This window comes from Budorcas taxicolor, chromosome 13, assembly GCF_023091745.1.
Source record: "Budorcas taxicolor isolate Tak-1 chromosome 13, Takin1.1, whole genome shotgun sequence".
NCBI classification, from domain to species: Eukaryota; Metazoa; Chordata; class Mammalia; order Artiodactyla; family Bovidae; genus Budorcas; species Budorcas taxicolor.
This window is the reverse complement of record NC_068922.1, coordinates 67467966-67490824: the sequence shown is the minus strand read 5'-3', so window position 1 is coordinate 67490824 and position 22859 is coordinate 67467966. Positions and strand designations below refer to the sequence as shown.

Sequence of the window (22859 nt, the reverse complement as noted above, 5' to 3'; positions counted from 1 at the left end):
ACAGTAAGTTTATTTCTTACACAATGAAGGATCTGCAGGGTCTCTGCTCCAAGCAGTTAAGGACTCAGCTTCTTCCACTTTTGGTTCCACGCTCCTCCTGGGCCCTGGACAGCTCCCTCTTCGGCCAGATGACGGGGAAGGAGAGGCTCTCGTGGGAGGTTTATGGAAGCAGCCCTGGATGTTGTACGTCTCTTCCATCCGTGTCCCACGGGCCAGAAATCAAATGGCTACAGGTATAACTGTGAGGGAGGCTGGGAAACGTGGGGCAGCTGTGTGCACAGGAGGAAAGGAGAATGAATTTAGTAAACCGCCAGTCTCCCTGCCTATATTTTTTAATTCTCTGTTCTACTGTTTTCTAAATATCTGGAAATAATTTAATCACAAGGATCTGTAACGATAAATTTTATCTCCTCCATTTAACCCCTTAGGTAGGCATAAAATAATCTTTGCGTATTGCATTTGTATAAGTTCAGTGTCTTCATTTCTTGGTCAGGTGTTCTCTACCCATACTTAAACACTTATTTTACTCTTAACTTCTGTTTCCTTACCTTTTCACCTTCTTTGTTGCTTTGGTAAAACTGTTTATTGCCAAAGAGGCCCATGGAAAGAAGAGGAGGCAAAAAGGGGGGACACCCCTATCAGGGAGAGAGGCCCTGATCACCCTGGGTGGCCAATTAACCTTTGGACCTGCCCTGACTCAAACCCAGAGCCAGGCTGACCCCGGGTGGACTCTCCCGACCCTGGGCTATCTTCCTGCACCACAACGCAGACAGAAGCCCGAGGCTGGGCTGCGGAAATCTATTTCTTCACGACTGCCCTCAGATCATTCAGCTGGAGTCACACCCACTTTCTCTCCAGTAACAGTCCTGGTAGGATCAGAGGGAAGACTTAAAATGTCTCAGTAGTAGGGCTCCCTGGCTTAGAGGAAGAATAGACTCCTGATTTGTTCTTCCCAATGGAGCGGACAAGCTATCCTCAAAATGTCTTTGTTCACAGATTTGGTCAGCCATCCAACCACCTGGTCACTCATTAGAAACCCTACCAGCCCTCGGCACCCTCCAGGCCCAGCCCTGGGATGTGCATACTCCAAGGTGAATGAAACCCGCCTCCTGCTCTTGGAAACAGTTTCTGCATTACAGTCTCTCAGAGGCCACCTGGGGGCAGAGAAAAAGCTCAAGGTATTGTGATGAGCATTCTGATGGTGGTCTGTGTGAGGGCCTGAGCGGTGTGAGGCGGCAAGCTCAGCGTGAGGAGTTAAAGCGGGAGAGCGCAAGGCCCAGCCTCAGCACAGCCCCAACCCTCCTCAGTTCTGGGCTACAGGCACCCCGAGCAGAGCTGGCTTCACACTTGTTCTTGGACTACACTGTGTCCCAGCTTACCTGCCCAGTCAGGGTCCTTCCTCAGCAAGGCTGGATGTCCAGGGCAATCTCTGGCCTCACCACTGCTCTTCAGGGCATTTAAAACGTTAACTGTGGAGAAAAACCCCAGCAGCTCACCCAACCCCTCTTCCTGGCAACATCATTATGAAAACCTCTCCAGGGAGGCCGGTCCTGCCTCCTTGGCATCTGTCCTTCCTTGTCAGCTCACGCTCACCCTCTCATCCACCCTCAGGCCCAGCTGTGGACGGCCAGTGGCTCCCTGTAAGGCCGTGGGGCATCGAGTCGGCCTGGGTCTCTCGCCTCCTCTTCCTCCACCGCTGCCCCTTCCTGGTCTTCAGTGTCAAAACCCTGGAGAGCTGGAGCTCCAGGCGACTAAGCCTGGTGAACTGCACGGGCGGACTGGTTCTGAGGAGGCCTCCTCAGAGGGGTGGCCCAGACGCTCCACAGGATTTAAACGTATGGATTCTGGGGCAAGGAAACTCAGGGGCCTCCTGGGCCTCCTCTCAGTCCTGGGTGTGTCTGAGAGTTAAAATTCTCCCCAAGCCATCTCTGGAGAAGAGAGGGGTTATCCATCCACTTAAGATGAAGCTGCAAAGGCCCAGGAAAGATGAGGCTGTGGCAACACAACGAACCTTTGCCAGTCTGTTTCTTTCTTCAGGAAGGCCTGCAAAGTTACGCAGCCAGCAAGTTCACGGGGACAGAACTTCTTAAACTGTAGGAAGGCCTCATACAGTGGAAAAGTTTCCAGCAAAGGAAGTATGAATGATGCTTGGCCACTAGCCCCAAACCTGCCCATTCAGAAGGCGGCACCTCAGGGTCCTCAGGGAGTTGACTATGGACAACTTCGTTTCCCTCTTTGGGCCCCTTTTCCTTATTTCTCAGCAGAAATAACAGGAAGAGGAAAATATTTCCAGTCCTGGAGAGTTCGTGGGTGATGGTTCTTGTAAGTGTCATCTTCTTAGGTGTAGATGAAAGAACGCCACCTGCTAGGCATTCACACAGTTTTGGAATCAATTTAGAAAACTAACTACACTGACAATATAAAATTTAAAGGATTTTTAAAAAATAAAAACAAGAAGGAAAAAGGCTTTAGAATGTAGTAAGAAGGAAGCCTGTGTAGAGTCTGTACAGCTCTGCCACTGCCATGCTAATTCACTCTCATTCACTGCTGCAGAAGCGAAGCCTGCAGCTCATCCATGGCAGGTCCCTGAAAGTCCGCTCGTCCCTTCACTGCAGACACCCCAAAGAGCACAGTTCCAAAGGGTAACTCCTAGTGGCCCTTGACTGTTCTCCCCTGGAGAAACCCATCTTGAAGCCAAATGTTCCCAGCAGACTCGGGCCGCACACAGCTGGCAGAGTCACTGTCCCGATGCAGCCCCAGGTCCCTGGAGGGGCCCCTCGGCTACGCCTGCTCGCTGGCCCCGCCTCCGCTGGCCCCTGAGCCCTTGCCGGATGCCTGGGCCTCTGCAGAGCGCGAAGCCTGCTTGGGCAGGCGGATGGGGACATACACGTTGGAGGCGCAGTGCTCCCTGAGGTAGCCTCCCCCCTTCTCCTCATAGTCCTTCCTGGTGATCCAGACGTCCTCGTTGTCCAGGTGGTCCAAGGCCCAGTCGCGAGCTCCGTACCAGGCGTCCAGCACGGGATTTGAGGCCAGCTGAACCTGGAAGACAGCAGAGCGGTCACCGGAAGGGCATCTCCCATCGGTTTCTAAGGACTGAGTGTTTAGCAAGGCTGGCTATAGAAATGCACACACAGGAGGGCCCCCTTCAATTCCAAAATGCGGCAGGACTCTCTGCAGCCCCCAGAAGGAGCTGAGCTGAAATGCCCCAGACGTTCCAAGGAAGGACACGAACATGTAGAGAGCACCAGGACCGACCTCACCGAGTAAGAGGTACATCAGTTACTTTATCCACACCACCCTGGGCAGGGGGCAAGGGACCAGCTGCCCCGCCTCCTGTCCCCATCTGGTCGACCACAAGGTGTCAGGTGGAGACCTGGAAGACCTGGAACTGAGCCCCTCTGCCAGTGAGGGAAGCAGAGACTGATGCAAGGTGGCTCTGGCCATGGTGGCAAATGAGCCTCGGAGGACGTGAGAGCACAGAGGTTGCCCTGGGCTTGGTTTCCACTGCTTATTCCAGGAGCAAGACTGCGGTCAGCAGTCCTGGGAGTACCCCCAGTGAGGTTTAAGCTGAGCACAGAGCAGACCGCTGTCCAACTCAGATCGGGCTCCTTTTTCCTGGAGTCACCCGGCTAACCCTCCCTTCTTCCCTCCATCTCCCATAGAAGTTCCAGGCTGGAATGGAGGTTTGGGAACTTTCTGAAATAAAGGGCAGGAGGAATCAGCACAGATGGAGGAGGAGGAAGCAAGGGACCTGCGAGAAAGGACCATCAACAAAATCAGGGTCATGTGAGCCCCGGCCGCTCTGGCGAAGAAGTGTCAGTGACAGGACGAGGGAGGCGCTCGCTCCGCTCCTCGCACCGGGCAAGGGCCCACTGTGAGGAATATCAAGCAGGACCATGTGTGGAGTCTCAGCGGGTCCTTCTAGCGACTCATGGAATCTAGTGTGTTCTCAGTGGCCCTCAACACAACAGCTGATGTCTGTCCATCACACACAGGCCCTGGGCTGAGCGCCTGACTCGCCCTGCACACTGAAAGCTGGTACCGGGTGCCAAGATGACCCCCTTCTCACTGCTGAGAAAACCGGGGTGTGGCAAAACTCAGTGATGGTGGTGCTGGAGTCAGAACCCAGGCCCAGAGACCACCCCCTGAACGTACAACACGTCACATAGCATGGGGCGGGCCAAGCCAAGCCCCTTGGCAGGACACACACAGGCTCTGCACCCATGCGCCCTGCCGGCCTCTCCAGCCCCCACCCTTCACAGCCACCCTCAGCTACACACCCCTCAGCAAGATTTTGGCCCCCAAGCCTTTGCTCCTGCTCGTCCTCCTGCCCTCAATCTGGAACATTCTCTCCATCCCACCCCGCTCCACACACTCTACATGACAAACACCTCCTCGCCCTCAGAAGACTCACTTCCAAGGAGCCGTCCCTGAGCTCCAAGACCCCTAGGTGCCCAGGACATCTCAGCATTCTGAGATGACTGGTCCACAAGGGGAGCTCAAACCTCTTCTCTTGGTGATCGGGAATTTGGTAAAGAAATTGTGGGGTACCCCCACCAGACAGTTCCTTTTTAAAGTATTTCTGATGAATAATGACATGGGAGAATGTTCCTGGCAGGTTAAGAAGTTCAAGTTACAAAAGCCATGTGTAGAAAATGTGTGGAAGAAAGAAAAAACCTCCTCAGCCAATCCCCTCTGCCTGTGGCCCAGGGCCTGGGTGAAGAGAAGCCCTTAATCTCAATGTACACTCTTTTTAAAGAAAATAATTTTGGTAATAATGAATCCCACATGCCGCAGAGCAAGTGGGGCTACGCGCAAAAGTACGGAAGCCTGTGAGTCTAAAGCCCGTGCTCTGCAACGAAAGAAACCACTTTGATGAGAAGTCTGCGCACCACCACTAGAAAGTAGCTCCCACTCGCCGTAACTAGAGAAAGCCCATGTGTAGCAACACAGACCCAGCGCGGCCAAAAGTAAATAAATAATTTTGGTGATAATTTTTAAAAAGTTAATTAATCTAGCTGCTCTGGATCTTAGTTCCAGCACGTGGGATCTTTAGTTGTGGCATGTGGGATCTAGCTCCCTGACCGGGGATCAAACTCGGGCCCCCTGCACTAGCAGCGTGGTGTCTTAGCCACTGGGCCAAGTCCCTCAAGGTATGCTCTTGTGTACTCTCTGAATGTTTACTGTATGCAGGTCTTCCTTTGTCAATGAAAACAAAACAAAGAAGTACATAGGTTATGATTTTCATTTTGCTTAAAAAATCTGAAGAACAGAAGGAAAGCCATGAATGTGTTAACACTGGCTGTTTCTGGATGATGGAATGACTATTTTTCTCATTTACGCTATACTACTTTTGCAACCCAGAAAACAAACAACAAGGCTATTTTCGAAACAGCTGGTTACACGGACAATCAGTACCTGAAAAGAAGACCGAAAGGGCCTCATCTCCAGCAGCTCCTTCTCAATTCTGACCTTCATCCCAGGATACATCATGTTCCCGCCAGTGAGGAAAACGTTCTGAACCAGCAGCTCTTGAACATCCTTAGGGTACCTGGGGATGAAACAATTCCACTGCTATAGTCTCTCCTACTTGAATATTGGAAGAGAAAGTGGATGTGGAAATGTGAGCTCTCAGTACAAATCAGAAAACATCCACACAAAAAGTTAAAAAACAAACAAACAAAAAAACGCTTTCCATGTTTCATTTGCTTTTACAGAATGAATGTCAAACAGCTAGCTAAAACCTTAATTTGAATGGTCAATCCATTTCCTTAGCATTATGCCTTTCTAATACATGTTTTTTAAAAATTGACTTCAGTGAGGATTGCTTTAAATGCATTTAGATGAAGTCTGACAAATTTATAAACCCCAGCAACCAACACCACAACCAAGATGCAGAACATTTCCATCCCCCCCGAAGTCCTGTCTCTCCTTTAGAGGACCTCCCTCTCCCCCTGTGCTTTTTATTACTAGTTTACCTGACACGTTTGATCCCTTTTCTACCCACTGCGAGAAAAAACTCAAAGTTATTCAAACAAAGTAGGTGCAATCGCTTTTCTTCCTTGCTAGCTGTTAAGCTGCCATTCTGTTTTAACCAACAGCAACTAGAGGACCACAGGACTGTGTTCCCTGCTTGTCCCACGTGAATCAGGAAAACTCACACTGCAGAATCGTATCTGTATAAACGGGTGGGGAGAGGCATGTTGTTATAGAAATGTAAACTCTTAAAAAATAAAATGCAAGGTGGCAAAAAAACTAAGTTCTGCTTGTTTTTAGGGTGATTTAGAACCACTAGTCTGCAATGATATGTAGACTTCTAGAAAAGCCAGTGCACACATATTATCATATTGCCCAAATTTTTAAAAGACATTCTTAAAGCTCAAGTATATACACGTTGAGCAGCTACACACTGAGAAAAGAAGAGACAGCCCGAACTATGTGCCAGGCCTGGTGAGAGGAAAAGAACACCATCTGAGCGCAGCAAGTCAATGAAGAGAGATGCCTGGCCATCAGCTCCGTTGTTCAATGCAAAATTCAAGGGAATGGTTCAAGAAAACAGAAGGAAAAGAAGGTCCAGGCTCACCTGTCCAGGATGTACTGGAGGGTCTCTGCTATGCCAGCCTGCTCCTCTCCGATGAGAGATGGCTGGAAGATAATTTCTGGAGCTCGAATTCTTTCTGTCCCAACAAACAGCTGATGATACGCTGCCAAGTTAAACACGGGCTTTAAAAACCCAAGGTTTAGAAGATATTTTTAGGCCATAAGAACAAATATCCCAATTGCCAGCTTCCTCAAATTGCATTTCTCATTCCATTATAGCTTTTTTGTGCCAGAATAACCTCTCCCCCCATTCTCTTGATGTGATGATTCAATTTTTCTATCTTCTTTAACCTCTGGATTATAAACTGCTACACATCTCTATCATGAAATGATCCTTGAGATGCAGGAAAGAGACCTGGTGAAGAGCAGTAGCAGCAAGGCTGGCACTGGAAGACCAAGTCTCCGCCAGTGACTGGCCTGGCACCCAGTCCCTGCACAGCCAAGAAAGCCTTCTGCCAGGTGTCTCAGCCTCATGTCCGTCTACCTGGTTGCCACGGTGATGGCAGAAACATGAACCCAGATGAGGATGAAACATCATGACACTCGCTTCAATTTAAATAAAAGCATTAAAAGCTACTCTTTGGATCTCAAACTCCCTGGTTACTGGGACTCTCCCAACGAGCAGACTGTTTCTCACAGTTCCACAGTTAGTGCTGGAACCCCAATCAATCACCGCAGGGGGGAAAGTCCCTGACTCTGCAAGTTTTGAGTGCTGGTACTCGCCCTTCTAGAAAAATAAAACTGAGATTTGTGGCTGGAGGGGGGAATATTCCTAAAGAAGCAGACAAGACCTGACCGGTCATTCACATCAAGCTTCAAAGCATAAGCAAGGTCGAGGCTACAGGAGACTAACCTGGACTGTGGCCACTGGCTTCTCCACTTCCGGCGTCTCCTCCGAAAACAGGGGCTCGAAATCGTTGATGTTTTCCACATCTTCCAGAGATGGCTCAAGCTGCTCCAGGTCAGGAGTCTGAGAAGAGAAGAAACACAAGAAGACAGAACCTGTGATTCAGCAAGCCTTAGCTCTGTGAGTTCACGGTCACCAAAAAGAGCTGGGATCTCACCCAAAGTCCTGAAAGTATGTCCATACATAAAAACAATGGAAATTTTTCTAAACTATTAAAAAAACCCAAACACACATGAACACAAGGTTAAAAGACTAAAAAGCCAGAGATGGGCTCTGTTCTTACCCCCTATCTTCCCCACTGAGACCAGTCTCATCAACTCCCAGCCTCTCTGAAGCCTCTGGAGGGGGCAGCTCAGTCTGCCACTCCAGAGAGGACTGTCCCAGAGAGACTCCAGAGATGAGGGGCCAAGAATCCAGCTGGTCATGTCCCTAAGCTCGGTCCACGCTGCCTCTCACCCCAGCTGCAGTGACTGGAGAGAATCTGGCCTCGGACTGCTCGGATCTGACTCTCAGCTGCGCTGCTTCTAGCTGCTGACCTTGGGCAGATTTCTTCCCTCGCCTCAATCTCAGTTTCCTTATTCATAGAACGGGAATGAAGACAGTACTTGCAGAATTGTGGAAACTAATCAAGACGATACTTGCACGGCATGGGGTCTGGCACGGGTCCCTTGTTCTGTTATCATCAGTAACTGCCTCCTGAACGGCACCAGTTCTTTGGCTCCGACCTTGGATGTGTGTCCTCCTCCATCCCCACAGCCACTGACAAGCTTCAGATCACACTGGCTCCCTCCTGGATGAAGCCATACCATTTTTATCCTGTCTTCCCACCTCCAGCCTTGCCTCTCCCTAAATCCATCATCCTAACTGCCACCAGTTATTTTCCTAAAATAAAATCTTGTCAGATTATGCCTTGCTCAGCACATTCTGAAGGCTCTGCCTGAAGGATACTATTCAGGCTGACGGATAAAGGCTATTTCAGGCGGCCATGGCCTCCCTTCCGGCTTCGTCTCCCACATTCTCCATGCGGGATGGGCCCTGCTCCCCGCATGTACACTTCTTTCCATATAAAATGTCCTTTCCTCCTCATCAGATATCTACTGAAATCAAATAATCTTTCAGGGCCCAGCTCAAACATCCCAGTCCTTTCTCAAAACTCCATCTGAGGACTTCCCTGGTGGTCCAGTGGTTAAGCATCTGCCTTGCAATTCAGGGGATGTGGCTTCCATCCTTGGTCAGAGAACTAAGATCCCATTAGCCGCAGGGCAACAAAGCGCCTGCAACCACAACTAGAGATCCCGTATGCTGGCAACTAAAACCCAATACAGCCACAGAAATAAAATATTTTTAAAAACAAACAAAAATACAACCCTCCATCTGCATTCCCACAGACATCTATTACTAGTATCACATTTGATAAAGGTTATTACAGTGTGGGGCTTCCCTGGTGGCTCAGACGGTAAAGAATCTGCCTACAATTTGGGAGACCGGGGTTTGATCCCTGGGTCGGGAAGATCCCCTAGAGACAGGCATGGCAACCCACTCCAGTATTCTCGACTAGAGAATCCCGTGCACAGCATATTACAGTCCTGAGTACGGTTCTAGAGCCCTAGGTTCTGAGGTCCTGAGGAGGGAAAGGACTGCATCTCAGTCACCTCCGTGCCCCTGGTCCCTGGCAATCATGCCTAGCACTGAGTGGTGAGTCCGGGATACACCCTTAGATTTCTCTAGAATGAAGAGGACTGTAAAATGTCTGGATTTTAAAGGCTTTTTCAGTATTACTATTCACTTTCATATCTAATTATATTCAAAAGCAGTCACCTTAAAAACAAGATTTCTTAGCTTTAACAAAAATTGTAAAAAAAAAAAAAAAAAAAACCCCACACATTTTCCTTATCTTGATTCATATGATTCATAGAGAACAACAAAGCTGGTCATTTCAATGCAACAGCAGGCATCCCAGAGAGAAGTGACTTCTCCACTGTGGCGGGCCTCTCTCCCTCTTAGGGTCTGCCAGGGCCCCGGGGTACTGGGTGGCAACTGGGCACATGCGCGTGGACCGTTCTTTGGGAACCAAGCAGAACAACAGTTTGCCAAGGCCCGTCAGAGAAGACGAAGCATGGCGCCCCAGAACAGCCATGAGCAGCAGAAAAACAGAGACCAGTTCAATCCTGATTCCTCGGGTAGGAGAACTTTCTATCTTTGGCCCTCTGTGCTTTCCAAGAAAGGAGGGTGCTAGTGAGCTGCACTCCCAACCATTTGCAGCGACGGAAAGTGAGCATCTTTTAAGTACTCCATGAAGAAGGCTAGTAGGACTTCCTTGGTGGGTCAGTGGTAAAGAATCCACCTCCCAATGCAGGGGACACAGTTTGATCCCTGGTCCCGGAAGACTCCACATGCCATGGGGCTGTGTGCCACAACCAGAGAGTCTGTGTGATGCAGTGAAGATCCTAAGTGCTGCAACTAAGTCCCAGGGCCGCCAAATAAATAAATAAACACTAAAAACAAGAATGCTAACAAAGCCTACTCCTTTACAACATCCTCACTGAATACCTGCAGTGAGGGATGAAATGGATTGGTCTGTAAGAAAAAATGGATTTTTAGAATACACTAGAAGTTTAAAAATTCAGCTGTATGAATCCAATGCAATTTTTACCACTTAGATGGCATTTCAGTATGAACTGTGGTCCACATATATTTGCTCTCTCCATTCTAAAGGAACTGTACAGCTGGAAAATACAATAAATATTTTTTGAAAGGTAGAACTGGTTGGCCAGTGTTGTGGCCAAATTTAGCCCATGAATCTTACTGTAATTAATCTAATTTTTAACAATCTCTCTGATTGACCATTAAGGCTTTGGGACACAGGGATTCATCAGATCTGTTGTACTATGTAGAGAAACCTTTTAAAGTCCAACAATTCAAAATCTCCCCAAGCCCAGAGAGATTTGAATATGTACCCTCAGGACAAAGTAGGGACTTAGTAAGTACCTGCTGAACGAACGAACAGAGTGACTGAATCAGGGCATATAAGAAACACAGAAAAATGAACAAAGAAAAGGAAAAGCTAGCTCCCCAACTGCTTGGGAAAAAACATCTTCACAGTTACTTGATTTCTTTTCTTTTTAAATCTGAAATCCTCCATGTGCATGTAGCTTAGTGGTTCATCTCTGATATAAAGATGCTGACACCCTGTGGACATGTTGATAAGCAAGATAAAACTAAGTACAGATAAACAAACAACACAGGCAATGTGAACAGAGGATTCGATGGTTGGATGGCACCATCAACTCAACGGACATAAGTCTGAGCAAACTGAGTCAAAACTGAGGGACTGAACAACAACAATGTGGATCCAGATCCCAGTAACCAAGGCTCAAATCTGAAACACAGATCTGGAAAGTGGGAGGAGCAAGCCAGAAAAGGCACGCTGGTTCTCCTAAAGCCGATCCGGGGTGCTGCTTGAGACTAAGACAGAGGTCAAGGCCCCTTCAACCCCGGACCTCAGGGATCCAGTCTGCTGTGTCTAGGAAGTCTGACTCAGGACCTGCTCTGCAAGCGTGCATGCACTGTCCTCATGTGATCTACAGCCTGTCGGAGAGGTGGGGAAGGGGAGGCTGAGAGCGGAAACCGTGAGAGCCGGCCTCCAGCGGAGACAGTCCCTGCAAAAGTAGGCTGCCTGCTGAGCCAAGGACAGCTCTGAGGCCCGGAACGAGCAGCACACTACATATACCCAGCGGCAAACCGCAATTTTCCACTGGACTGTTTCTTTCAAAAAGTAAAGGCTTTAGAATTTAAAGGTGACTTAAAAACAAAGGTCAATAGCTGGACTGGCTAACCCTGCTCTGGAAGTGTCACAGGCAATGAACAAGTACCTTTACTTTAGAACTCTAAAGATGACAGATCCAGCAACAATGCATCCACCTATGATCACTTTTCTCCAGATCTAGAGGAGAGCCAACCAGAGACCTGCGACGAGGTGTGACCTGCAGGCAGCCCCTTCCCCATGAGGCCCAGTGCTAGGGTTTGATTTACCCAGGGCCCTATCTCAGCCCCACCCACCCGCCCACCCCTTCAGCCACATGAATACTTATTCACAGTCCATAGGCAGGGAAACAAACAGGAGAGACTGAGAAGATCAAAGAGTTAGTTTTAGTAACTAACAAAAGGCTGGTTTTAAATCAACCCGCAAATACATTTTCAAGGTTTTTAAAATAACACTTATTTCTTAAAAATTAACATGTGCATAATAGGAAACTGAAAAACACAAGAAGCAAAAAACAATGTCATTCACAATCACAAGCCATTTACCATCTGATGTGCCCTTCTGGGTCTCAATTGTTTATTTCCTATTGAGCATGTCTATTAGCGCCTATAAAAAAAACTCCCAGTTTATGTGTGAAGTGTGATCCCTGTCCTTAGGGAACACTGAGGTGGAAAGGTGGTGAATGAAAGAGTAATCACCATATATTAATAAGAGATCAGAAGAAAGTTGAGGCATTGATGATGATCCAGGAACCATCAGTGGGGCAGCTTCACGCTCAAGATGGGCCACACAATCAGCCTGTGTTATGTTCTTCCTTTTCTGCTTGCACACTTCCCCCTCCCAGGGGGCCAGGGCGCTACCGGGTAAAACCCCTCAGGTCAGCACTCCAGTTGGTACAAGGTCAGTGCCATCCCTGCCCCCATCTGTGCCCCCAGAGACATCAAACACCACTCTGCTCTGTTTGCCACTCAAGCCTGGTCACAACCTTTTTGTCATCAGCCTTTCCTGGACACTCCTCTGTCCTCAGAAAGGGCTATCCTATCTACACAACCCCTCGAGACCTCCCTTCTGAGGCCCCAGTACCTCTGGCTTGCTGTCCACCACGTCCACCTCGAGACTGACTTCTGCTTGAAGGATCTTCTGCTTCGCCTGCTCCACTGCGGCACTGAGCTTCTGGATGTAGGACTGCAGCTCCTCCGGGGAGTCCATGTTCAGCTCTATCAGGGCCTTGTGAAACTGATCCATCTGGCCGTCCTCCAGGAGCTCCTGCAAGCAGAGCAGTCATAACGCGCCCTCAGAGATGCGCATCCGGGCGATCACGCCCAGGAGGGAGAGAAGGAGCTCAGAAGCTGGATGGACAGGAAGAACAGCGGGAGAGGGCTCCCCGCACCTGCCCCTCCACACAGCCGGCCCCAGCCGCCTCTGGGCTCCCACACATCACCATCTCAGCACCACCTGAGCAGGCAACACTCATCTATGCGGACAGATGTCAGAACTGTGAGCTTCTGGGCGGGCCAAAGGCGGGAGAGTGGCTAACAGGAGATGGAGGGAGGCTCCTGGGCTGCTGGCAGTGCTCTACTTCTTGATCTGGATGTGGCTGTGTGGTGCATTTCAGTGGTGAAAACTCACTGAGCTGGACCCTTAAGATCTGTGCGCTCTGCATCATGTGTGCCACACTTAAGCCAAGAAGTTAAAATCAAACAAAGGGGGCTATAAGGATAAACTACATCAACAAGGCCAAGTCCGCAGCTCTTTCAGCAATTCCTGCTGCTACAATTTCCTCCACACACGTCATCTCTACACAGATGATCCCGCTAGACTCCTCCTTGACCTCAGGGTCGGGGGGACTGAGACGGCTGATGCGTTTCACAGCTGGGGCAGAATCTACAGGAAGAACAAGGCAGGGACCCACCCAGGGGTCTGCATCACCTGCACATAGAGCAGTCGGTCCAGCCGCTCCTGATCCAGCTGCAGCTTCTCCTCCCGCCGCCGGGCGTTGAGCTCCTGCAGCCGCCGCAGCTGCTGCTGCCGCCGCTCCTGCTTCTCCTCGGAGGTCAGGGTGCTGCCCAGAAGCTTGCTGGAGAACGGGAGCTGCATCTTGTGAACGTTGTCCTCATAGTAATCGGGGCACCGCCATTTCTGCAGCTCTTCAAAGGAAGCGTTTCGGAAGTTAGGAGACGGGCACACCATTAGCCCTGAGATTAGAAAGGCGGGACCAGGGTCCCAGGTGCAGGGGAAGATGGAGGAAGCATGCTGCCCCCCATTTCTGAACCCACCAGATCAACGAAATGCAGCAGTAAGACCTGGACACGATGCCAACACATCTGCTCTGAGAAAACTGGTAAATATAGCTTTTCAGATGGAAAGGACATCACCTGGAGCACCAGAAATGAAGGAAACACAACTGAAATGATGAATGGACTCGATTAACCTCCTCCGGAATTCTTTAAAATATGTTTGACAACTGAAAGTAAAAACTGTGACGATGTCTGATGGGCTTCCCACGCATGTAGATGTGACATAGAAAACACAAAGGAGGAAGGACACAGGGGCCTCTAGAGTGCGAACATCTCCAGGTTCCACTTGAAGTGGCAAAAAAGAGACCCTAAGACTGTGAAAAGCCTGTTAACTGTCATCTCTTGAGCAACCACTAAAACAAAAAACCTACACAAGAGAGATACGGTGAAAAACACAATAGATAAATTAAAACGGAATGCCAAGAAAACCGGTGGACCTAAACCCAGACACAAGAGGGACTAAATTCACTGTAAATGGTCTTATCAGTTAAAAGATAGAGACTGAAAGAAGGGATTTTTAAGGAAAGGATCTGTTAGAAAACTTGCTTTGAGTATAATGTTTTATGTAGATTACAAGGCCAGGAAAAAAACCACCACACAAGCATCAATCAAAAGGAAGCTCGAGTGCCTATACTACTGTCCAAGTAGACTTCAAAGCAAAGAAAATTGCAAAGGATAAAAAGGCACATTACGTAATGGTAAAAGACCAATTTGCCGAGAAGACGTAAGAATCCTAAATGTGTACCTAACTAAAGAGCTTCAGATACTTGAAAGCAAAAAATGACAGAACTCAAAGGAGAAATAGGAAAATTCACAATTCTCCCTGAAGATTTCAACCCTCTTAATAATTAGTAATAAATAATCGGTACAGCTTGATGGACAATGAAGCTGGGTTGACAAGAACTGAACCAAACCAACAACCAGCGGAACCCGAATGACATCACAGACTACTTCATCCAACAACAGCAGGACATACATTCTTTGCAACTGTACACAGAACATTCACCAAAACAAACCATGCCTGGGTCCTAAACCAAACCTTCACAAATTTAACTGATACCAGGGAAAAGAAGTTCTTTGACTATGATAGAATTAAAGTAGATATAAACCACAGAAAAGTAACTGGAAAGTCTCCAACACTTGGCTATATTCTAAATAATCAATGGTTGTAAATAAAAAAGGCTTGAGGGAAACTTAAAAATATCTGAATTCAATAAAAATGAAAATACACCATATCAAAATCTATGGAATGTAGATAGAGGATTGCTGAGAGGGAAATTCAAGCTTTAAATGCCTATATTAGAAAGAAGTGATGACAAAAATCTAAGTTTCTACCTCAAGAAACTAGGAAAAGGGGGCAAAGTAAACCTAAAGCAAGTAGAAAGGAAGAAATAATAAAAAGAAGACATCAATGAAATTGATGAAATTTACAGCTACACCTATTAAAGAAACTGAATTCCTTCAGAAAAATAAATCCCCCAGGCTCAAACAGTTCTGCTGCAGAATTCTAACAAACATTAAAAGAAAAAAAATCAACTATTTACTCAATCTTTTCCAGAAAGTTAAAGAAAACACTTTTCAGCTCATTTAATAAGACCAGCATTGCCATGATCCCAAAAACAAGACAAAGACAGTAGAAGAAAACAGCAGATCAATATACCTGATGAATACTGACACAAATACTTCATAAAATTTACCAAATTACATCCAGCAATACATAAAAAATAACACATAGAAACAAGCAGGGTTCAAGGCTAGTTCAATATCTGAAAAGCAATCCTTATACTCTCTTAAATGAACAGTCCAAAGCACAAACACCATAGGATCATATGAGATGCAGAAAAAGCATTTCACAAAATTCAAAAATCCACTCATGATAAAAATGATCAGCAAAACTTGGAACAGAGAGGAAATTCTTCAATTTGATAAAGAGTAAAAACTCACTGCATTTCACAAAAATCCACTGCATTTCTATACAATAGCAATGAGCAATTGGAAACTGAAATTTAAAATAAGAAAATAATTTAGCCATAAATCTAATAAAACATGTACAGGATCTATATACTGAGAACTACAAAATGCTAATGAAGGAAATGAACAAAGACCTAAATAAATGGAAAGACACATTATGTTCCTGGATTAGAAGCCTCAACATAGTAAAAAAAAAGTCACTTCTCCCCAATCTGGATTTAGCATTATATTTGGGTTTATATTTAGAAGGTTGCTGTTTTATATGCAAACTAATCTACACATTTAATGTTCTTTCAATCACATCCCAACAGAACTTTTGGTAGATATGGACAAACTGACCCTATCATTTAAATGGACAGGCAAAGGAACTAGAATAACCAAAAGGATTGTTAAAAAGAACCAACATATGAGACTTATTCACTTAACTGAAAAGTTTTTGAGGAAAGTAAATATCAAAAAATGGAAGGGAATGCGAAAAAGTATTAAGTGTAAAAAAGTGGGCAAAGAGGGAATTCCCTGGGAGTCCTGTGGTCAGGACTCTGCACTGTCACTGCGGGGGGGTATGGGTTCCCTCCCTGGCTGGGGAAGATCCTGCACGCCACATCTCGAGGCCAAAAAAAAGCCTGTCAAGAGTGAGCAAGAGAGTCACCCTGGGAACAATTTAGGGAACACCCCCAAAGGCAGACAACACTCGGAAGCTGCAGGCTGACATCCTCTTCGTACCTTCCATGTAATCCTCAGCAATGTAGCTGTGCTCGTGTAGGATCTCCTCCATGCGGCTGAGAGTGATGGCGGCCAGGTGCCCGGGATACTTCAGCTGCAGGAGACGCTGGAGGTAGCCAGCTGCCTGGCTTCCTCCCAGGTTGATGCGCTTGCAGTTTCTAGCATCTAACCTACAACCAAGAAGTGGAAATAGCACTGAAACTTTGGCAACGTGGAGGAAAAAATATGGAGCAAGTGGACAAGGGGGGATGATAATTTAATGTAGACTAATAAGGAAGAAACTGACTGGTAGGGGAAAACAAAACAGTTGGAGGGACTTTAAGTTGCCTTAGTTCAACCTCTGACCCAATGCAGGCGTTCCTAGACCACATCCTGACAGACACATGGACATTTAACTTCTGGTGTGGTGTTGGAGAAGACTCTTGAGAGTCCCTTGGACCGCAAGGAGATCCAACCAGTCCATTCTAAAGGAGATCAGTCCTGGGTGTTCTTTGGAAGGAATGATGCTAAAGCTGAAACTCCAGTACTTTGGCCACCTGATGCAAAGAGTTGACTCATTGGAAAAGACTCTGATGCTGGGAGGGATTGGGGGCAGGAGGAAAAGGGGACGACAAAGGATGAGATGGCTGGATGGCATCACCGACTCTATGGACGCGAGTTTGAGTGAACTCCGGGAGTTGGTGATGGACAGGGAGGCCTGACGTGCTGCAATTCATGGGGTCGCAAAGAGTCGGACACAACTGAGCGACTGAACTGAACTGAAGAGTCTCAGAAGGCAACCAGGTTCAAAGCAAAGAACATGCTCTCTGAAGTCAGACCCTCATGTGACTTGTCATGTATTTCTCAAACTGTGGTTCCAAGGCCACACATCCTGGAATTAACTGGGGACAACATTTAAGGTGACAATGCCCAGGACCTGTCTGCTCCGGGGAGGACCTAGGGATATGCACTTTTTCTTTTCTGGCAGTGCCACACGGCATGTGGGATCTTAGTTCCTCAACCAAGGATCAAACCTAAACCCTCTGCAGTGGAAGCTCAGAGTCTTAACCACTGACTGCCAGTGAAGTTCAGGGGGATATGCATTTTGACAAGCTTCCCAGGTAGCTCCAGTGTAACTCCCCCCCAGACACTCCACTTCTACTTATGCAAACACATTAAGTAACCACATACACACTGGCTTACTGTAATCTCCTAAGAGTGCCAGGTTCCTCTCACATGACGTGAAGGGGAGGAGAACCAGAGTAACTTTATAAATTCTCAGTGTGAGAAAGGGAGAGGAGCTGGGCTCTAGGAACTTGCTGTGCACTGAAATGATGCTGCTCTATCACACCTCACCAGCAGGGGCCAGCACAGAACAGGACATGCTCCTAGCTTCCAGGTCATTTTCTCTCAATATAATATAACAATATTATTTTTAATTTCTGCATATTCTGCTTACATAAGATAGAAAATTCTGTAGAGCAGGAGTGTTTTGGAATGCATAACAATTACTTTTTTCTTCATAAACGTTTGTACAAACTTCAAGAGAAATTCCCACAACAGGGCTCAATAAATTCGTCAACCATTATTTTCACTTAAATATTCAGACTGTTTTACAAAGTGCCATCTCCTACATTATCTCATTTCATTCTCAGGGTAACCCTGAGAAATCAGTTTTTCCCAAGTTTATATGTTAGGAAACCAAGTGAAGAAGTTAAGTACCTCATCCTTAGCAGGGCGGCAAACCCAGGCTTTCAACTCCTCTCCTTATTTACACACTCACTCTATACAAAGAGAAACCTTCTCAGGAGAGTATGATGCTGGCCTAGTCTCTCTCTCTCTAATTTTTAATTGAAGCACAACTGATTTACAATATTTCAGGTATACAGCAAAGTGATTCAGTTATATATAACGTATGTATATATGTATACTTTTTCAGATTTGTTTCCACTGTGCTTCCACCGGGCTTCCCTGGTGGCTCAGATGCAAAGAATCTGCCTGAAATGTGGGAGACCTGGGTTTGATCCCTGGGTTGGGATGATCCCCTGGAGGAGGGCATGGCAACCCACTCCAGTATTCTTGGCTAGAGAATCCCCATGGACAGAGGAGCCTGGTGGGCTACAGTCCATGGGGTCACAAAGAGTCAGACATGACTGAGTGACTAAGCATAGCACATATATATACTTTTTCAGATTCTTTTCCATTGTAGGCTATTACAAGATACTGAATATAATTTCGTGTCCTACACAAAAGGTCCCTGTAGTTTATCTGTTTTATGTATACTGGTGTGTCTCTGATAATCCCCAATTCCATATTTATCCTTCCCTTCCTGGCCTAGTCTCTTTGAAGTAAAAGTGAAAGTTGCTCAGTTTGGTCCGACTCTTTGTGACCCCATGGAGTATAAAGTCCGTGGAATTCTCCAGGCCAGAATACTGGAGCAGGTAGCCTTTCCCTTCCCCAGGGATCTTCCCAACCCAGGGATTGAACCCAGGTCTCCCACATGGCAGGCAGATTCTTTACCAGCTGAGCCACAAGGAAAGCCCAAGAATACTGGAGTGGGTAGCCTATCCCTTCTCCAGGAGATCTTCCCAATCCAGGAAAAGAACCAGGGTCTCCTGCATTGCAGGCAGATTCTTTACCAACTGAGCTATCAGGGAAACCCCCTGGCCCAGTCTCTTTATCAGAGAATAAAAGCCCAGCTATAAAATAAGAACACATTTTAAACATGACAGAAACTACCCTCAACTTTTATACAACTTGGAAAAATAATCTACTATATATCTATTATGTACCATTCTTGAAAAGAAAGGTCTAAATAATTGTCATTAAAGAGCTTTAAATAAAAAAGCAAAATAGCACTTAATTGAAAAAGTAACTCCAGAACACAACAGTCTGTTAAATTTATTTCAATAATTTACTCAGAACATTTTTATTGAATGCCTACTACCTACAGATACTTGTGTTAAGCTATCTATTTCACTCTAAGAATAGTGAGTTTCACTATCAGTGAGCTTCACTTTCAGAATCATACAATTATAGAATTACAGATTTGGATCCTCAGAGACCATCGACCGCAACTCAAGCCAGGAGGTCACAAGGACAGATGGTGAAGTGACATGTCTATACTCACAGAGTGAGGCAGGTCAGAGTTAAGCCCAGAGGTCAGTTCATGGCTCTGTACTTGCTCTTTCCACTCCCCCTTTACAGTAGGTGCCCAATAAAAGTTTCCTGAATGCTTCTCAAAATAGCACTCAAATGCCGTAAGTACAACTCACCTCCCTTCTAAGATGGGTAAAATATGTGTACACTGATATCCAGATGAAATGATGAGCCCGCTGGAAATCATGTTCTTTGGGTTATTGTGGTAGAAGCTGAAGAGGCTGTCTATCCCGTAGGCAACCTTAGGAATCCCGTAGCACTCAAACAGAAGCTCAGACATCATCTGTCGTGAATACAGTGGGGTGCACACGGCTTCTGTCAAAACTATGGGATGATCAACACAGCCCTACTTTGAAAGAAAAGAGCAGATTGTTAGGTGCTAAGAGGATACACTTTTCAAAGCATAAAAACAAACAAAAATCTTTATTGCAAGGACTGAATTGGCTTTTGGTCTCCAATCAAAACACCTGATCAGAAGCAATTGAGAAACACCCCTCTTCCCTGGAAGCTTCTTTGGAAAATATGAAAGTAGGGTCAGTCGTGTCTGACTCTTTGGGACACCACAGACTGTAACCCAACAGGCTCCTATGTCCATGGGATTTTCCAGGCAAGAATACCGGAGTGGGTTGCCATTTCCTTCTCCAGGGAATCTTCCCAGGGATCAAACCTGGGTCTCCTGCATTGCAGGCAGATTCTTTACCATCTGAGCCACCAATGCTCATAGTAACTTAAGTCAGTTCAGTTCAGTCCAGTTACTCAGTCATGTCCAACTCTTTGCAACCCCCAAGGAACGCAGCATTCCAGGCTTCCCTGTCCATCACCAACTCCCAGAGCTTGCTCAAACTCATGTCCATCGAGTCAGTGATGCTATCCAATCATCTCATCATTTGTTGTTCCCTTCTCCTCCTGCCTTCAATTTTTCCCAGCATCAGGGTCTTTTCCATGAGTTAGTTCTTTGCATCAGGTGGCCAAAGTATTGGAGTTTCAGCTTCAGCATCAATCCTTCCAAGGAATATTCAGGACTGATTTCCTTTAAGATTGACTGGTTTGATCTCCTTGCAGTCCAAGGGACTCTCAAGAGTCTTCTCCAACACCACAGTTCAAAAGCATCAATTCTTCAGTGCTCAGCTTTCTTTATAGCCCAACTCTCACATCCAAACATGACTAATTGAAAAACCATAGCTTTGACTAGATGGACCTTTGTCGGCAAAGTAATGTCTTTGCTTTTTCATATGCTGTTTAGGTTAGTCATAGCTTTTCTTCCAAGGAGCAAGCATCTTCTAATTTCATGGCGGCACTGTCAACTGAAGTCAAGCCCCATCCAAACTGTGAGCCAATCATCTGGCTCTATCTTCAAAACAGCTCCAGAATCCAACTGCTTCTTATCACATCTGCCATTCCTTCCTCATCTAAGTTACCATCATCCCTCACCTCGGAACCGAAACAGCCTCCTAACTGATTTCCCTATTTCTACCCTACGACTCAGGCCAGTTCATTTTCCATATAGCAGCTATGGTGATCCTTTTGAAACAAAAGTCACATCCCTCTTTTGTTCAACACCCTGCAATGGCTCACCATTCCACTTATAATAAAAGCCTACAAAGTGTGTGACCTCTCTGACTTCTACTTACTGAAGTGAAATTGCTCATGTCCAACTCTTTGCAACCCCATAGACTGTAGCCCACCAGGCTCCTGCATGCATGGAATTTTCCAGGCAACAGTACTGGAGTGGGGTGCCATTTCCTTCTCCAGGGAATCTTCCTGACCTAGGGATCGAACCCAGGTCTCCCTCATTGCAGGCAGATGCTTTACGGTCTGAGCCACCAGGGAAGACCTTATAAGTAAGACCTTCCACTTACTACCCTCCCCTCACTCTGACTATCCTCAATTAGGTTTAGGGCAAACTCTTGCCTCAGGGCCTTTTCACTGGCCGTTCTGTCACAGCTCCGGATTACTATTCATTCAGATATTCACAAGGCTTGCTCCCTCAATCGTCTGCTTTAGTCCTTGCTCAAAACACCACCGTTACCCTGAGTCCTCTCCCTACCCATCTTACTGAAAAGCTGTAACCTTCTCCTCTCCGTCTATCATGCCGTAAAATCTACTGCTTAATTCTACTGTTTATTATCTCTCTTTTCATACTAGAACGTCTTTCCATACTAGCTCCATAAGCACAGGTTTCGTGTTATGTTCTCGGACATATTTCAAACACTTAGAAAAGCCCCCATTGAGAGCAGGTGCTCAACACATATCTGTTAATAAATAAATGCACTAACAAACCTAAACAGATGCTCCAAAGGGCGTTATTTTGTTCACTGGCATATCCCAACCGCCTAGCACAGGACTTACATACGTTAGGCGTTTAATATTTGACAGACTGACCGAATGACTAAATGACAGCTGGACCAACTATCATCCCTCGGACAGCGGAGTGACACCGGACACAACCACACCCCTCTCCTCAATCCTAACCCCACCTCGCCCGTCACCTGTGAGGAGACACCCAGATGCTGGAAGCTGTAGTCAAGCAGCAACTCCTGAAGCTCCAGGTTCACCGGCACGTTGCGGTCGAAGGGCGATCGCAGCATCCAACGCAGCGGCTCCAGGCTGCCCAGCGCGTTCCCCACCTGCGGGCCCGCCGCGCCCCGAGCCCCACCCCGCCCGCGGGCGCACACAGCGCGGAACTGCAGCCGGGGCTCGGGGCCCGGGTCCGGCCCGGGGCACGCCCAGCCTGCGCGGGCCTGGAACGACCCATTGTCCAGCACCAGTGGCACCGGCAGTGACCCGTGTGCCACCGGGCCGGCCTCCAGCACCGGATCTGGCGCAGCGCGGGCATCGCGGAACGGAAACACGTTCGTGGCGAGCCCTGCTGTAGTGGCCGCCGCCATCTTGGAGCGCTGCTGGCTCCGCCCCTCGGCGCGGCGCCACCACGGCGCGAGACTCCGCCCCCGACGCAGCGTGCGCCCGTGCAGAGCTAGACTCCGCCTTCGCAGAGCCGCGGCTACCACCAAGCCTCCCGTGCTCTTGCCCGTTAATCCCAACCTGCTGCTGCTGCGAAGTCGCCTTAGTCGTGTCCGACTCTGTGCGACCCCATAGACGGCAGCCCACCAGGCTCCCTCGTCCCTGGGATTCTCCAGGCAAGAACACTGGAGTGGGTTGCCATTTCTTTATCCAATGCATGAAAGTGAAAGTGAAGTCCCTCAGTCTTGTCTGACTCTTCGCAACCTCAAGGACTGCAGCCCACCAGGCTCCTCCGTCCATGGGATTTTCCGGGCAAGAGTAATCCCGACCTAGTTCTCACCAAACTCGCCCTCGGTAGCCCAGGCCGCCTTCGGGGACCGCTAGGCCACGCCCACCCTGGTTGTGGTTTAACCTTGCTCCCAGCTTTCCATCTGTTACTACCCTTCGCGCCTGCGGGGACTCTGGCCGGCAAACCCAGGCCCGAATGCGTAAAGCCATC

General features: G+C 47.5%; 1 protein-coding gene across 1 annotated transcript; it reads right to left on the bottom strand.

Moving 5' to 3' along the window:
• On the bottom strand, window positions 1-22287 carry ACTR5 (actin related protein 5). Its single transcript, XM_052650969.1, has 11 exons — window positions 21889-22287; window positions 19516-19745; window positions 16262-16431; window positions 13200-13417; window positions 12354-12536; window positions 7454-7570; window positions 6584-6723; window positions 5419-5551; window positions 1380-3039; window positions 1086-1154; window positions 1-269 (listed from the first exon to the last, which is right to left on the bottom strand). Exons 1-9 carry the CDS (start codon window positions 22285-22287, stop codon window positions 2782-2784), a joined length of 1848 nt encoding a protein of 615 aa, XP_052506929.1. The 3' UTR covers window positions 1-269; window positions 1086-1154; window positions 1380-2781.
• Window positions 22288-22859: the final 572 nt, after the last annotated feature.